Source organism: Apteryx rowi, unplaced genomic scaffold, assembly GCF_003343035.1.
Source record: "Apteryx rowi isolate R43461 unplaced genomic scaffold, aptRow1 scaffold_25, whole genome shotgun sequence".
Classification (NCBI taxonomy): domain Eukaryota; kingdom Metazoa; phylum Chordata; class Aves; order Apterygiformes; family Apterygidae; genus Apteryx; species Apteryx rowi.
The window spans coordinates 3644237-3661435 of NW_020448863.1; the positions used below are offsets into that span (position 1 = coordinate 3644237).

Here is a 17199-nt window from a genome sequence, read left to right on the forward strand (position 1 = left end):
ATGCCACTTTATACCAACAGAGGATATCTTCTGTATTTTTTCAGAAGTAGTCTGAATCTTTCTTGTTGCTCTTTTCTGAATTCATTCTGACTTGTTAAAATCTTTTGATCCTGATGGTGCCAAAATAAATGAGCATTGTTTTGCTGGTGAAGGTCAGTTAGCAAAATACATCAATAAACATCTCACCTATTTCATGACCATTCTGTGTGCAGCCCACAATGAATCTTGCATCAGCAATTACTCACATGTAACCTTCTGTCTATTATTATGGACACCATAGACCTACTAATCTGCCTTCCTGAGTTTCACATAATTTGAGGGATTCAGATATTTTGTTTTGTTTTATTCTCAGGTGAGAATCTCTTAATTTTTCCCCTCGTGAATGTAACCATTTTAATATCTCCAAAGGACATGAAAGTCTTTATCTTGTTCTGTATGACAACTGAAGGCACGTACAAGATCACAAACAAACAAAATTGCAAATCTTTATTGAAATTTGCAACAAAAGCGAGGGAGGAAAAACATTCTCTCTAAAACTACAAACCATTCTCAATTTCTTACCTTTGTTTTCCTTTTAAATACAGGACTATTCTACTGAGAGATTAAAGAAAACCAATGAGATATTAAAGGGCATTAAGTTACTAAAGCTCTATGCTTGGGAGCACATATTTTGTACTAGTGTTGAAGAAACAAGAATGAAGGAACTCACTAGTCTCAAAACCTTTGCACTTCATACATCTCTTTCCAGTAAGTAACTATGGTTTTAGCTCTTGGAAATGGATCCTGCTCTTCATGTCAACATTCCTTCAACTAAAGCAAGAGTAAACATTCCTTCAACTAAAGCAGCTGTGCCTATGGCATTTTTTTTTGTGGGATCTGATTAAAAGAAAGACATGACATATGTAATACAGAAACTTGAAAGTATATAGAACATTTTGTTAATGTTTCTTTCGTAGTAAATCTTCTGTCAACTTCATTATGACATTACAGTTGTTGGTTGTTTTAAAGTAAGGAGTCTCAGGATATCATCATCAGTTCTGATTACAGCAAAGAAATTACTGTGTAAAGGAAATTGTATTTCTCACACTGTAGAAGAGCTGAGAGGGTAATATTTTAGTTGTGTTGCATAATAATCGTGCACATGAAAATTTTTTATCCCAGTCCACGAAAATATGCAGATGATATAATTTCTTGGCTTATTTGTATGTTTAAGATCTCTTTCTCTATCATGGAAGGAAATTTCTTCCTGCAGAGGAATTTTTCTTTGGGAGTTTTAATTACTTGAACTGGAAATAATTGTAGTGCCATGCAACTAATTGTAAGATTGTTTTTCTTGCTTCGTATAATCTGATGACCCTTCTATTTCTCTTCCACAGTTTTTATGAATGCAGCCATACCAATAGCAGCCGTTCTTGCAGTAAGAAATGATTTTTTCACTTTTACTTTGGAAAAAAGAGAGCAAGAAGGAGAGAGAAAGAAAGACAGAAATGACACCATTGTTATTGTGGGAACTAATGCTCATAAAACCAACAAATGAGTTAGTGTGCCTCTGCTCTCTGTAAGATAGCATCACACTAAAAGTGCCCATTTCCAAAGCTGGTATTCCACCAGCTGTGATTTGGACTGGTAAAAACAAAAGGAAATATAAATTTTCATTGACAGCAAAAAACAAATTTCATAGCAACTTGAAAGAAGACTTATTCTGAGAAGCTCTCATTTTGAAGGGTTTTCAGGTGGCTTTGCTTTTCCATTGTCTGGCAATGAAACTCATTCCTGTTAAAGCACAGCATAAGCCACCATTTCAGTATTCAAAAAAAGCTTAACCTGGAATTAGAGGAAAGATAAATTTCACTTGTCCTCTGGCCAGGTTCAAACATCAGCCTAATGCACTAGAGGAAATACAGCGTGTTGGTCAGTAACAAATCTTGATAGACACAATTCTGAGGGCATTACTCAACTGGTGGGGTGTACCAGAACTGGATGAAATATGACCAGAGTTCTGTATCTGTGAAAAACCATAACTTTCAGTGGTTTCTTGCTGATTCTTCTGGGTAGTCTGTTTCCTCCAAATCCTGAAATCAATTACAAAACATTACAAAACCAAATACTTTGATTTTACAAAGAGAAATTTTCATTCTTAAATGCATAAGTCACTGAAATCACTGGCAAGTTTTTTAAGTCTTTTTCATTTTAACAGAAGACATCTTTCTCTTCAGTTTAGTGTAATTCCCCCAAAATTGAGATATACAGTTATTGGCCTTGACTGAGCAAAATATTTTGCTTGTTTTCTTTCCTCATCTTTTTCAAGACAGTTTTTATTCTGACATGCTCTTTTTCTGATGTGACAGACCTTTGTGACTTATGCATATACCAATGACAAGCCTCTGCAGCCTGCCCAGGCCTTTGCATCACTGTCGTTGTTCCACATCCTGGTCACACCATTGTTTCTACTCTCCACTGTGGTTCGTTTTGCAGTCAAGGCTATCGTAAGGTAAGCGGTGCAATCCTTTTTGTTCCTCCAACCTTTGAACACCTACATTCAATAACACAACAGGGAAAGTGCTGAAGAAAGGGTTGTTTCTCCCTGCTTGTGTAGAAGAAGAATTAGAAGTGGGACTCAGAATGGTCAAAAACCTGAGAGGAAGCAGAGTAAACATTTTGTTTTATTGCGTGATATATAGACAAATAAATGTTCCATTCTTTTCATAATTTCACCAGCTGTGGAAGTCTGGATTCAGAGCCCAACTGTTCTTCATCTTCTCGTAGTGTGGCCATCCACCACTACTCTCACCTAGTTTGATTTTGGGCTCTAGCCAACACAGGGAAGGCAGGAGAGGCTTGGGTGAAGCTATCTAGCAAGACTGGCCCTGCTGATACAATGAAGAGCAACTGGCTTAACTTTACCTTCACAAAGGGTGCTTTAAGTGAGGATTTAGTGTTGTCCTGTGCTCTCATTGTCTAGCAATAGCATGGCTTCTCTTTGGAAAGAGTGGATGGAGGAACATTGGGCACAGAGGGACTATTAACTCTAGAGAAACTGAGCACTCCAGGATTTTTCTTGCAGAGAAAATTCTGTTCTCCTGAGTGGCAGTAAAGAAGTGCAGAGGAGGAGGCATGGTAAGGCAGACATTTGGGAGTTAAGCTTGTGAGGGTTAGGGAGCTGCATGGCAGGACAGGGAGGAAGCTGGCATGAAGTGGAAAAGATTCAAAAGAAAAAAAAGGAACTCATAAAATGTGTTGCTTCGTCAAAAGTTTAAATGTGACAGGCATTCATTTATTTCTATTTATTCCTCCAAATAACCTGACAAAACAACAAAACAACAAAACAACTTCCTTTGTGCCGAGCTATAGAGCATTTAATCTCAAGGAAGCTGGTTGATAGCCAGTCAAATATCAGACTTTCAGCTGTTGTGTCAGTGGTCTATATGGAAAGAGTCATGGTCATGGGGCAGTTATGTAGACATGCACACTGCCAAGCTGTCCCAAGGGGCACAAACTGACACCTGGCTGGTGGTAACGTAACAGTTGTGGAGCACTAGCAGGATGTCAAAATCAGACTAACCTTCCCACACTTAGACATAGTTCCTCCTTGCCAAGACTGAGGCACATTGGCAAGATATTGCATTGTTGCTGCCCCTGCCTCTCTTTGTTGGATAACAGCAATGATAAATAGCAATCAAGGGGACATTAGGCTCCACAGCTTTCTGCAACAAATTGCCAGCACCACTTTCACTAAAAAAAAAAAAGAAAATTAAATAAACAGGGTTTATTTTTATTGCAGAAGCAGCATGGCCACATGAGAGATTTTCCCTAGGTTGAAAATGATTTTTTACTAGTTGAAAATCTCAAGTCTCCTTTATAAATCATCCTAATCTGTACATCTCTGTGCTATGTTTAGCATAGCCCTCATATCAAAATGGCATATGCGTTTTCCTTAGCACTGCTGGCCACCCCTCAGAACATTATTTAAAGACCATATTTGCCAAGACAAACTTCACCCTTTGGCAAACTTATTTCCTATCATCTTTCTCCCATGAACCTCATATTCCCCAAGTGCAGAGGCATTAAGAATGCATGTTTGGCAACTCAGTGGCCTCTATCATCAGTCAAATACATGTATATGAGTATGTGCTCATTTGTGTTGTGATTATATTTTGGTCAGAATCTACATTTCACTTTAAAGAGTAGTTCTGGTGACATGAAAGCTTTTGACAGTACCAGTCCTCATTCAAATGCAAAGTAAAGGTTGACCCTAGTCTTCTTAGGCAGATGATCAAAAAGAAGTCTCTTATCTGCTACAAGAAGATAAATTCTTGCTTGATGCAGGTACACTTTCCCTAGTAGAGGAAATTCTGCATAGCCATGCTTTTGTCTTCAACTTGTTGATCTTCCTCTGACTTTCTTGTGCTGTCTGTCTCTGGCATGAAGTGAGGACTAAATCAAACTGCCAATGACTGGTTCTGTGAATTTTGGGCAAAAAGATGAAGCACTTCATAACATCCGGCTGTTGGGTGCCTAGTTTCCGAACTTGATTCTGCAGGCTTGAGTTAGGGCCACGTCCTCCCCATGCAGAGAGTTACTCATCCCAGAACTGGACTTACAAAAACAGTGCAATGAGCAAGGATGTGCCACCTTCTACCTGGCAAGGAATCAATGCTGAAGAAAGGTATTATGCGTCTTCTATATTACCTTTTTCTAAAATGTTAGTTCCTAGTTCTGGGCTCCAAGAAGACAACTATGTAAGACTGGAATTCTGTTATGGGAGTTAGACACCTAAGTTTTCATTTCAAAAGCAGAGATAGGAGCAGGTATACTGGCAAGAATAAATAGTGACAATAGCAGTGCTTTCTTGCTAGCCAGTATTTCCATGGCTTGAACAAGTTTTGATGCTTTCCTGCAAAATGCACAAACAGGCCTTGAAACAGGACTTCTTTCTGACTCACAGATTAATGCTCAAATCACTGATTTAAAGTCATATGCTTTCTTGATTTCTCAGGCTCTGGATCAATGCATTTTGATTTTAGTTTTTACTAAGTGACACAGATTCACCATGACAGGTGGGTGCTTTTGCCTTCATCACTTCCCCAGAATAACAAAAATCCAAGTATTTATGGCATTCTGAAAGGGAGAGGGGCAGAAACAGGATCAAATCCTTCTGTGGTGGAGAATGAATCGAACCTATGTGCTATAATTCCCCAGGAAGCAGTTTTACAAAGCAGGCAGAGACCTTTTGCAATATTTCTCCAATGCTGGCCATGGCTGTGCTGCTTTGTGGGGTGTTCAGACCTGTCTGTTTGTGGTGTGTCAGGGAGTAGTGAGGCTGGGGGCTCCCGGGGATGGTGCTGGGGGAGTCCCGGCAGACAGGGCCAGGCCTGAACACTAAGGCCCGTCCCACCACCCTGAGGAAGCAGGGCGCCGGGGCAGCCCCAGACATTGGGCACTGCTGCGGGGTGAGCAGGGCCTGTGGCTGGGCAGGGGCAGGGCCGCGGTGGGGCTGGAGCTGGCACCTCTGTGGCATCATGGGGCAGGGACTGACGACCCCAGGCTGGGCTGAAATGAGGGCCAGGCCTGGGGCAGGGGGAGGCCTGGAAGTGGGAAGGGACAGCAGGGGTTGGWGGTGCCCGTGGGGCCCTGACATATTGTACAAAAAAGCTGTTGCATTGAAATTTTCAGAGGATGTAAGTAGATGAATGACCCATTTATGCATCCTGACTGTGTGCAGCTATGAGAGGCACAGAGCAGGCAGGGCTGCCAAGATGGAAACCACCCCACAGAGCTCTAGTGGCAATGACAGGACTTTAGCTCTCCTCTTCATTTCTAGCTACTAGTATTGTGTTTATTTTCTTTCATCTATCCTTCTTCCACACAAATAATTGCTCACCTACTGTCAGGGTGACAGGCAATCCATGAACTTCTCTTGGATTACTTCCAACATATCCTGCTGGCTGGACTGCAGACCACTGGAAATGTACCCACAGAAATCTGGGTTTATTTAACTAACTGTTCTATTTTTTTCAAAGTGTACAGAAACTGAATGAGTTTCTCCTCAGTGATGAGATTGGAGATGACAGCTGGAGAGGTGGGGACAGCTCTGTAGCTTATGAATCCTGTAAGAAGCACACAGGACTAGTAAGTTCTGTTTTATGACACTGAATTTCCAAGCAGAGAGGCCATGTAGCCCAATAGAAGGCCAAAGGCCTAATAGGTGTGGGTCAGGAGTTTTGGGTTTAGCCTGGCTCTAACCTGTAAATGATCTTAGAGAAGCCAGTTCCTCTGTCAGGTTTGCCTCCTCTACATAAGAACCTGTGTGTTTCTGTGGCACGAAGGGTCTCCAAACACATTTAGGCACCACTGAAGTGCCAGTAGTAGTAAAAAACCCAGAACACATCAATACATTTATGTAGGTTTCAAATTCAGCCTTCTTGGTTTTTATAAATGTCCCAGGTACATTTCCTGTGGCTATGGGGATTGTACAGTATATTTCCAGTACATTATCAGAGATTGTACGGTATATTGCCAACATGGTGTGTTGGGCATTTTTAGGTAGGACCCATCCCTGCTCGGGGAAATTCAGAATTTGAGGGAAAAACAACACCAGAATTTGCCAAAGAGAAATTCATTCCAAAATGGTGTTTCGGGAGTGCTAAACATTTTATGAATTTGAGTCAAATTTGAGGAATAGTTCTGGGAAGAAGAAAAAAAAAACAAAATTCAAGGAGATGATTTTGGAAAAGACATTTTCCATTTTGAAGTTTCTGTAAAACAAAATATTTCAACTGTTTCAAATTGATGATTTCATTTGAAATGTGACTGAAACTTGAAGATAACAATAGAAAGAAAGGATTAGCATAAATTAATTTTATTTTGAGCTGAATTAAACAAGTTAACCAACCTGAAACATTTTCCTTGCTTTTCTGGTTTAACAATTACAATAAAGGAGAAAAAAAATTTTTTTCAGTATTTTTTTTTTTGTTTCTCTTGTCCATTTTTCACCCAGCCCTACAGACAGACAGACAAAGTCTAGATGATGGGGAAAGGGGAAAATGAAGGTAATGTCTATAAAGATTAAATTATTCACTGTAGAGAGCTCAGCTATAACAAATCACTAAGATTACACCTATTCAGCTCAATACAGTGCCACTCATAAATACCCCAGAGATCCCTGATTGAGCCAGCTCCATAATCACTCTCATGCATTAGCGAGGTACTTTGGCCAAGCTAATCTGATCTGCTTCACACTCCCACAGCTGGTCTGCTTCCAAGAACCAAACTGGTAACTCTGCATGCCATTGCACTTTCTGTGACACAGCTTTGTTTGGAGCTACCTCAGGTAGGGCAGAGTTATCTAGTGGTTTGAGGAGGATGACACAGCTGAAATTTAGGATAATTCCACATGGGAAACCAACATTTGAAGATATTTCCCGTGCTTCAGTTAACGATGTTTAAAACATTGCAAAATGTGCTTCACAGTAATGTATCTTTATTATAACGCATATTGAAAAGCACTGGTTTCTTTTTGTGACCTAGGGAGGAAAGGGAATGGATTGTCTTTTTTCAAAGGCACCAAATGCTGTCATTTCTTGAGAATTTCAACTTTTCTCCTTTCTGTACTTCATCATGTAGCACACCAAGGCCATCAACAGGAGGCAGCCCTTGAGGTATCAGCTTGAAAGCTACGAACAGCCATCAAGGAGGCAAATGCGTCCTGTGGAGATAGATGATATCGCAATCAAGGTGGTTTGAAAACATCAGCTCATTCTTTACAAGAAACAGGTCCTCCTGCTCAGTACTACAACAGTACCAGCTAGTGCCCAATTGCTGCTGTTCTTCCAAAGGCAAATTGTCCGTTGCAAAAGCAAGCACAAAGCCCTTAAATAAATCAGTGCTTTTGCCAAAACTAAAGTGAGAAGAATTTACTTCAGACCAGCTCTTTATAGTGATGCCCTGGCTTCTGAGGATCAAGGCATCATGAATCTGCAGGAAAAAAAGAACTAAATAATCTGATATGAAGAAATTAATATAGATTTTTTTAGACTTTCCATCCACTGCTCTTTCACTCTCGGTGCCAGGACTAAAACTGTTGTATCATTTTTGTCATTTATTACTGATAAAGAGCATATTTGACTGAATGTGCCATAGCTTTTCCAGTATTTTCTGACAAAATTCATACGAATTAGGTGTGCTAGTTTCAAATGATTATTTAGACCAAATTTTGTCCTAGTATGTCCCTGTTCTCTATGGGAAGAATGGGTCATGGCCGTGTTAACTTCAAAGAAAGTATGCACAAACAAGGCCAGGGTCCACTGGGGAACATTTTGGGGGAACCATGTGAGTATTCTGTTTGTACTTTGGGAATCGATTCACAATAAGCTATATATCACAATATGCAGATTGACTCCTTCCTTGATAAACTATGGTATTTAGATTGTCACCAATAAGATCTTGTGATCACTATTTCTGGTGTTTATAATTTCACTTGACAGAATGAAAGTGTTTTGTTATGAGTTAACTCAAGACCATCACTTTACTGCATTTCATGCAGTATATATGTGTGTGTATATAACTTTTCCTATTCACAAACTTACCTGAGTTTGACAGTCTTTGCTAACCTAACATGTTTTTGTGTGTATGGGCATACCACACTATATCTATCGATCACAGATTTTTTTAGTAACACATTTTAGATCCAAGCCAGACATTCTAATTTGTTTCCTCATTTGTTTACATATCTGACATGTGGCAATTGTTTTGTAGGTGACCAGTGGATACTTTTCCTGGGGCAGTGGTTTAGCTACTTTGTCCAATATAAACATCAGAATCCCAACAGGTAGGATAAACACACAGCTTAAACATGAAATATGTGATATCAAATTGCTACTAATTCCATTTCTTCATGTTGTGGCATGCACAAAAATACACATTTAGTTTGTTAAAAGGAAAAATGAAGGATGAAAAGATATACAAGGTCATGAGCTATATGAGTCATGGAACTATATCATTAACCTAAAGTACTACAAATTAACAAAAAATTGCATAGTTTTTTTTTTATTAATAAAAAACACCAAATAGCAGGAACAAAATCAACACTAAGAAGAAATATGGAGGATGGTTACACAAAAATTCATTATTATTTTAATAGTCAAATTTAAAAAAAGAGAACTTCAGACTGGGTCCAACCAAGGGTCCATCTAGTTCCATATTTTATTTCCAGCAGTGGCTACCAGTTGATACACAGGGACACAGCTGGCATATACTATAACCTTTTCTTCGATTCTTCAACCTTATACTCTCCCAGTGACCAAGTATTTTCAGCTCAGGGCATTTCCTGAGCCTCAGGTAGTTTGTCTGTTGAGGAATCCCCAATTACTTTCTCATTCCAGTACTTGTCCAGTCTGTCTCTGAGCTCCTGTATATTTCTTGCATCTACAACATCCTTTGCGAGGAGTTGCACAGGTTTACAAACCATTGATTTGTTTTGGAATACTTATATAGCAAGTGTGAAAACTAATTATTATTTTCTATTATTATTATTATTATTATTACTGGAAAAAAATTCCTGACACTGCTCTGTTGGTATTTCATCTTATTAAATAGTCATATTTTATTTTAATATCCTACCAAGTGCTTAGTTTTAAAACAGCTTGTTACTTTAGGTTCACCCATGTAGGATGTCACACAGTTATTATTAAGTCAGGCCAAAGTATTCTAGATCTTTTGTTTCACTGTACCATTAGGAGTCCTAGACATTTGTGCTGGCCCTGTCCAACGTTTAATGCTAGCAGAAGGCCTTTGCTCGAAGATGCTTATAACCTAACGCCATGAGCTTGCAAGCTGGGTGAACCAGTCTAACAGCTTGCCTCCTCTGGAAGGAATGAGTCCATTAACTCATCAGCTGGTGAAAAGCTAACCTGGCAAATGGACTAACTGGCAAAGTTAGTGAGTTCACTCAGTTTATGGGAATATCTGACAAGGACTAGTGCCACCACAGAGTGAGACTGCAGAGTGGTGGTGGGGGAAGGAGTACAGCAAAACAGGAAAGGGTAATGGATCTTCTTCTTTCAGTTGCAGTGACCTATTAGATCAGCCCACAAACTGAATAAGTACTCCCCACTTACATCATTTCATCCTAAATAACCTTCCCAATGTAACACATTCCTACACATTGTATGATAATATGTCACAGCAGTATTCTCATTCCTTTGGATATTAGTGTGTACCTGTATGCCCTCAAAGTATTTGTCCATAGATGAACGCATGCAATATTGATCGTTAACATACCAGATACTAGCAAATTTAACCAATTATTTAAAGTACTCTAGAACTGGGTTTAGTGGGCTTGAGTTGAATCAGTTCTTTCTTTTTTAAAAATGTTTGCTATTATTATTATTATTATTATTATTATTATTATAGGTCAGATGACAATGATTGTGGGTCAAGTTGGCTGTGGCAAGTCTTCACTACTCCTTGCTATATTGGGAGAGATGCAGACGCTGGAGGGAAAAGTTCACTGGAGCAAGTATGTTTTCTATAGCTCTTAATTGCTGTATTCTTTTAAGAAGGAAATGTAGCAAATAACAGGCATTTCCATACTACCTCCAAATAGCTGTTTGGTAAGAACAATGAGGTGCAATTTATGTTTGTTGTGTTTCATCAGAGGTGTTTGCTGTCTAGTAATGTTTCACATAGCACTTGCAACTCAAATTGTGAAAATAGTGACATTCTTCAAGAAGCATTGAAGGGATGGGACAGTTAACAAATGTAAAAGAAAAGACAATGCTCCAGTTTGGATTCCTACCTAGATTATTAAGTCAGCCCCTGTGTTTTCCACACTGTTATACCGCAACTGTATACCTGTGACGGAATGACAGGCTGGAACTTCTTCAATATGTGGGGCACGAGCATACAGGAAAGGTTGTGTTTCCCACTCAGTGATGCTGCTGCTAGCATAAAAAGATTATATAATAACATGTGAGCAATGCTTTCCCCTATCCCTGGTATCTGCCCAAGCCTCAGCCTATAGAAATCAGTGTAATTCTTCACACTAACATCTCCAGAAAGCATGTTGGGGGCACCGAATACCTAGAGAGTTAAGGCTCAAAAGAAGCTGCTGTTGTAGAGGGAGTTGCCTATGAGGTCAGGCCTCTGGATCCACATAAATTCAGACGCAATGAATGAGAACTTCACATGGATACTAGGTGGGACAGCAACAACTATTCCTGCCATAGGGCAGGACGGAGTCTGTGGAAGGGATGTGCTATAATCCTGGGACTATCTCTGTGATTTTAAAGATCAGTTCTTTTTCCCTAAATCTACCATGCCAATCTCTTGTTAATGAATATTCAAATAACTGAATCACAAAATAGTTGGGGTTGGAAGGGGGCCTCTGGAGAGGTTCATCATCTGGTCCAACACCCCTGCTCAAGCAGGGCCACCTAGAGCAGGTTGCCCAGGACCATGTCCAGTTGGGTTCTGAATATCTTCAAGGATGGAGACTCCACAACCTCTCTGGGCAATCTGTTCCAGTGTTCAACCACCCTCACAGTAAAGAAGTGTTTTCTTGTGTTTTCTTATGTTCAAGTGGAATTTCCTGTGTTTCAGTTTGTACCCATTGCCTCTTGTCCTGGAGAGGACAGGGAGCATGACTATTGCCGCAGAGGCAAATATTTTGTTGCCCCATCCCTTGAATAGTTACCTACTGTCATCTTTTTCCTACAGCAATGTTGCAAGTTGGATACTTTTTCTTTTCCTGTACTAATACATGTGGCATTTTTTATTCTCTAGCTGTATTTCACTGTCTGCTATTCTAAAACGTGTGATCTCACTGGAGTAGTAGGTACAGTTGGAGCCAAGGCAAGAATAACTTTTTTTTAAATCAGATGCGAGTTTAAACTTTGATGAACAAAGAATACATGACCTATAGTAATAACACACGGCACAGTTAATTTCTTTGAAACATGCAATAAGAATGTTGCCATTGCAATGAGGCATTTTGTTTTCTGAGTAATTAAAAAAAAACAAGGAGTAACTAGAGTGTACATTAAAATTATTCTCACAACTTTTCAAAGATGTATTTGAGAAAGACTGTGAGAATCTCTAGGAAGCAAGGTTAACTTGTACTGAAGGGAAATTCTGAGATAATATGGCAGGATCATTATCAGACAGGGACTAAAAATCATAACTTTGCTGATGTTGTATTTTTAACTAGTATTTGGGACTTGCTGAACATTTATCATTTGCTATTCAGACAAGTTTGAGATTTTGCAGATGTTTAACTTTTCTTAGGGTTATTTCCTAAATTTGTTAGTGTTTCCAAGTAAAGATTTCCAGTAAAGGTCACATTTTGCCCAGTGCCTCATGGGCGTATGCTGTGATTAGTAATATGCATATAGCCTTTCATATTTTGTCCTTTGTAAACTATACTCTCCAAGACACTCTGCTCAAGTATCACAATGATCAAGACAGACTAAGTTTATATAGTCTGTGGATTAGCAGTCTCTACATAACCAGCGGGTAACTCAGCTGTGAGTATCTGAGGCCTTACTGAGTGACTCTGTTCATTGCAACCTAATAATTTGCTACAGCGTTTTAGCTGAATGCAAACATAATTATGTTTTGCTGATAATGTCAGACTGCCTGACAGAGAGATGAATACCGAAGGATAGCTCAGGTATTTAACTAAATGGACTCTGTTGCTGTACTCAACAAAATCATAGTAAAGGTCCTATTTATGCTCTTAAATCCCTTTCCACCTGATTCCTCATGCATGACTAATGTAGCTACTGATCTAGGGCTGAAGTGCAGGCTAGGTGAATTCCCCAACAAATTCAGATATATCAGACTTCAGCCTGATTTATATTGCAGTAATCCTGGCATAAATCTTTCCGAAAGCCCATCATGGAGCTTGGGTACACTATTGCTGTTGTGGTTGGCTGCAGAGTGAGCTGTACATCCTATTGCCAGGGTTGGCACCAGTTCAGTATCTTAGGGAAAGAAAATGTGTTAGTGCATCTTTCTGTAAGAGATCTTAGCCAGGACAAATCTTATGGGCCAGATTTCATTTCTTCCCAGTTAAACGAGACATGTCTCAGATACATTACGAACCTTAGACAAGAAACTGGCTTTTGGTTTTCCCAGTGAACAATGGACTAGAGAAACTTCTTAAACACTGAAATGTGAGGCTATCCAGATTCAGTGATTCAGCTGAGCCTTTTGTGAGAGGCTCAGAAAAGATCTGAATTACAAACTCGGTTAAGTCTATGCAGAGACAAATGTGGGGAATACACAGATACATATATTCCTCGTGTCCACACCAAGCCATGCAGTCAGAACCATCTTCACCTAGTATACATCTATCTGTTGAACTTGTTTCTGTGCAGAAAGGTTACTGTGTGCCAGGTTAAAAACATGAGCAATGCAAGAATTATGAATTAGGTACTCCCAAATGGCCTGTTCTGCACTCAAGCTATGAAAGGCTTCAAGAAAAATTAGGAAAAGTCAGTGCTGCCTTCAGCAGAATTACCAAGAGCAGCTGCTTATCAAAGATTGCAATCATAGTAGTTCGTAGAAGACAATGAAGGACATTATCCATAGAGAGATAAATGGTTGGCTGGATAAATGTCAGCAGCCAAAGTCTGCATAACCGCTAGTCCTGCTGTGCCACTATGGCTAGTTGCAATGACTGGAAGATAGAACTAAATAATTCATCTGAACTTTCTGATAGAGTCTATGTATGTGCTTGGTCCTTGGAAATCTCTTGCCTATATTAGAAAAGAAAATGATCTGTCCCACTGTTACAGTGGTATCCTAGAAATTTTGTATCTCCTTTTTCTCCTCTATATTCATTTTGCAGGCTGAGGGGATCTGGGCCCAGTTAGAGATGCATTAGTCTGTTTTAAAAGGTCCAGAGTTAGTATACAAATTGTACAACCTTCAACTAAGTCTTTTTTTAACTTTTGCTTAAAACTTTGATTTAAATCTGTTTCTGACAGATCAGCCTATGTAGTCAAAAATCATATGAATGTAACTAATCAATCTAATGAGTTTGTTCTTTCCTGTCATTTTAGAATTGAACTCCCCATGCCCTATTTTGTGGAATATGTATATTTTATGATACAGAATAAAAATCAGTATAAACAAGCACATTTCAATAAGTAAAGAAATTAGAGCAAAGATTACTAATCCCAGTGTGCAAATAAAAACCTCTTTATGGAAATCTCAGGAGCTTCAGTTTCAGCCCACTCCCATGCCCTGCAATTGCATCACTCTTTTGAATTGGGTAATAAAGTATGAGACCAAACACTTAATCTCCTTATTTGTGAAAGCCCCAGCTCAGCAAAGGTCTTACACGTGTTTATTTATGAGATTATTCATGAACGTGGGTTCTCACAGACCTCTGAATTCAGGAGAATTAAAGCATACTTGTCAAGTTAAGCACGCAATGAAATATCTAACCAAGGAAGAAGAGTTTGAGAAACTAGGATCCTAAAATTAGTCTTTGTCCATTCAGTTAACCTATTTGATTATAATGGAAAGCATGGTAATTCTGGTAAGGAATTACAAGGGACCTTGTAAGGCTTGTGCCCAGTTTTTGTAAAATAGTACTTCAGTGGGCACACCCAAACATATCCATAAGAGCATTATCTCTTTTGTTGTCTACCATTATAATGCACTGCTGATAAAAGTTTGTAGGTTTATAATAGCAGAAATTTAGGTATTCTTCTTTTTTTGTTTCACTTGACCATATTTCTCCTCATTAGACACTATCTTTTGCTTTCTTGTAACTTTTTTTCCATTGTAGAGAAGACTGGAAGCTTCTGCTGAATAAAGGACCAACTTTGGCGAAGTAGTACCTGTTCTGAGCCTTGATTTGTGGCTCTCTGACCCTTCTGAGATAAGCAGCAGTTCTGAATCACCTCTCATGTTATAACATCTTCTGTGGCTATTGGTGCTCCAAGAAAAAACACTGATAGCACATCTCAAGAGGCAAGAATTATCAAGGCTCCTAGATAGTTGATGTGCAGCACATAAAGCAATATGTCTCAATTCTGGCACTTTGGGAAGATGTTAAATATGTGAGTCCAGCATTATGAGAGCTCTGCTATTGGATTTATTCTGCCCTTTGCCAGAGTTGGATATTCCAGAGCGCAGCCGCTGTTGCTGGTATCCCGGCAGGCAAGCAGGCGTTTCTGTCTCAGCAGTAAAATATTTCATCTGGAAGATTCATAGGCTTGGGAGAGGAGGATTTGTTGGGGKTTTTTTTGAAGTTAGTCAAATAACAAATTATTAATATCATTTTTTAGACCTTTCTAATGTCTGTTTCCATTTACCTGGCATAAGCTTACTCTTTTAGGTTTTGCAGTTTGCAGTGATGTGTCATCATTCCTGGCAATGGACATCATCACTATTCCAGACCTCCTGTGACTAGCATTCCATGCCCTCAACACTGTTAGCAAGTCAGTTGATAACAAGGGAAAGCTGCAAAACCATTCATGTCATTGCTGCCATTGCGTGCTCTTGAAAATGTATTTCATGAATACGTTCTTTAAGAAGTGAGGACTGACTGGAAAAGCCTAGGCGTTGTAGTGTCATGCCTATCTTGATGCAGACTCATTTTACTGCTGCAGACCTGTGTTCAAAACCTGTTCTGATTCACAAGTAAAACTGTGTTATCTGCACCTTACAAAAACATATCTGTGAAGCTCGTTATTGCTCCAAGAGAAATTTGAAATTAGAATAGCTGTCGACTTTTGCAGGTCATCGGTGAAACAGTATGGAGAAGCTGACAGTATGGAGAGCCTTTTATATACCCAGGCTATATTACTAATTCAAAATTTTAAAATAGATATTAGACTATACTTTTCATTTTAAAGACATTTTCCAGCATCTCTGTCAATTTGCCTGTTCAACAGCTACACACTATAGATATGAAACTGTTAAAATTAGAAATGTTATGTGCTGCTAACTAGACTTTATTTTCCCATTAAGAACAAAAAACCCTAACTGATGTTGAGTTCTTAAAATTATGTATTAACTCCAGTTTTCCTAAATATAAAACTTGCACAAAATGTTATTCTCTATATTTCCAGCTTACTAAATGTCATTTACCATAACTTACAGTGTAAATGAAACTGAACCTTCTTTTGAAGCACCCAGAAGGTATTATTTCTGTTTTTAGTGTATTTGAATACACTCATTTGTTTCTTCAGAATCTCCTTGAACCTTCATCTTCATACCTTTCAGCCATTTCTGTGTTTTCTTACCATGTTGATAATCATTTACTATAGGATTAACTGACAAATTTTATTAAATCCAGTGGATCCCAATCTTTTCTAGCCATTGTACCACTACCTCAGTTTAAAGTCTAACATCTTAGAAGGCCTAAGTCTTGTCTGAAAGATGTTAAGTGCTCCCAGCTCCCATTTGACACCCCTGGGAGTTTAGTGTGCTCCCTATCCTGCAAGACAGGGCCTCTATCGATAAGACATCATTACCTGTGCCCTCCCATTTGTTTGCATGTTTTCTGATCGGCGCTGGGTTTTGTGCTGTTCCAGCTTCCCAGCTGTGCAACAGAGCAAGGTGGACAATGTGCGAAGGGAGCCAGATGTGCTCCAGCTGAAGTCAGTTAGTGATTCCAGCCCTGACTTCAGTGAAAGGGCCTGCAGGTTTAAAAGAAGGGCAAACTAGACTAAAAACATTTCATAAATGGCAAACAAGTAGTGGCACACATAGCTGTGGTTGGGAGCCACATCATTATTTGATACCTGATAATCCTGAGGACATGTTTCCATGCTAGCATATATCGAACTGCTAAAACTCCTAAAAATTTTTGGGATGCTACTGACTGCTTCTAACCAGCTATTTCTCATACCCTAGCGCCCTCTCTCTCAGTAGCAAACTCTAGATACTTACAATCAAAACCATACCAAAAGTTTGGTCTGAAGCAATATAAACAGACTGAGAAGGAGCATGAGCATTCAGATTAACAAGCCATTGCCAGTTCACACTAGTTTCCTTACACATCTCAGGCATCTCATAAAAATGTCTGAAACTGTATGATCTTCTTTGCCACAGTACATAGGCAAATCAGCCAGAAGAAAAAAACATTCATGCCCCTATTGTACATATTTTATTAGGTATTTAGACATATTTAAATTGCTTTTAAAAATTATTAGACATTTAAAATTATATCTAATAATTATT

General features: G+C 39.0%; 1 protein-coding gene across 1 annotated transcript in view; it reads left to right on the forward strand.

Annotated features, from left to right (window-relative positions):
- ABCC9 (ATP binding cassette subfamily C member 9) overlaps positions 1–17199 on the forward strand; it is an 80594-nt gene that overhangs the window by 31355 nt on the left and 32040 nt on the right. The window contains exons 11-18 of the mRNA XM_026066892.1: positions 585–747; positions 1377–1417; positions 2349–2491; positions 6021–6129; positions 7624–7734; positions 8755–8827; positions 10411–10516; positions 16117–16155. Coding sequence (XP_025922677.1) covers positions 585–747; positions 1377–1417; positions 2349–2491; positions 6021–6129; positions 7624–7734; positions 8755–8827; positions 10411–10516; positions 16117–16155 — 785 coding nt within the window. The remainder of the gene's footprint in view (positions 1–584; positions 748–1376; positions 1418–2348; positions 2492–6020; positions 6130–7623; positions 7735–8754; positions 8828–10410; positions 10517–16116; positions 16156–17199) is intronic.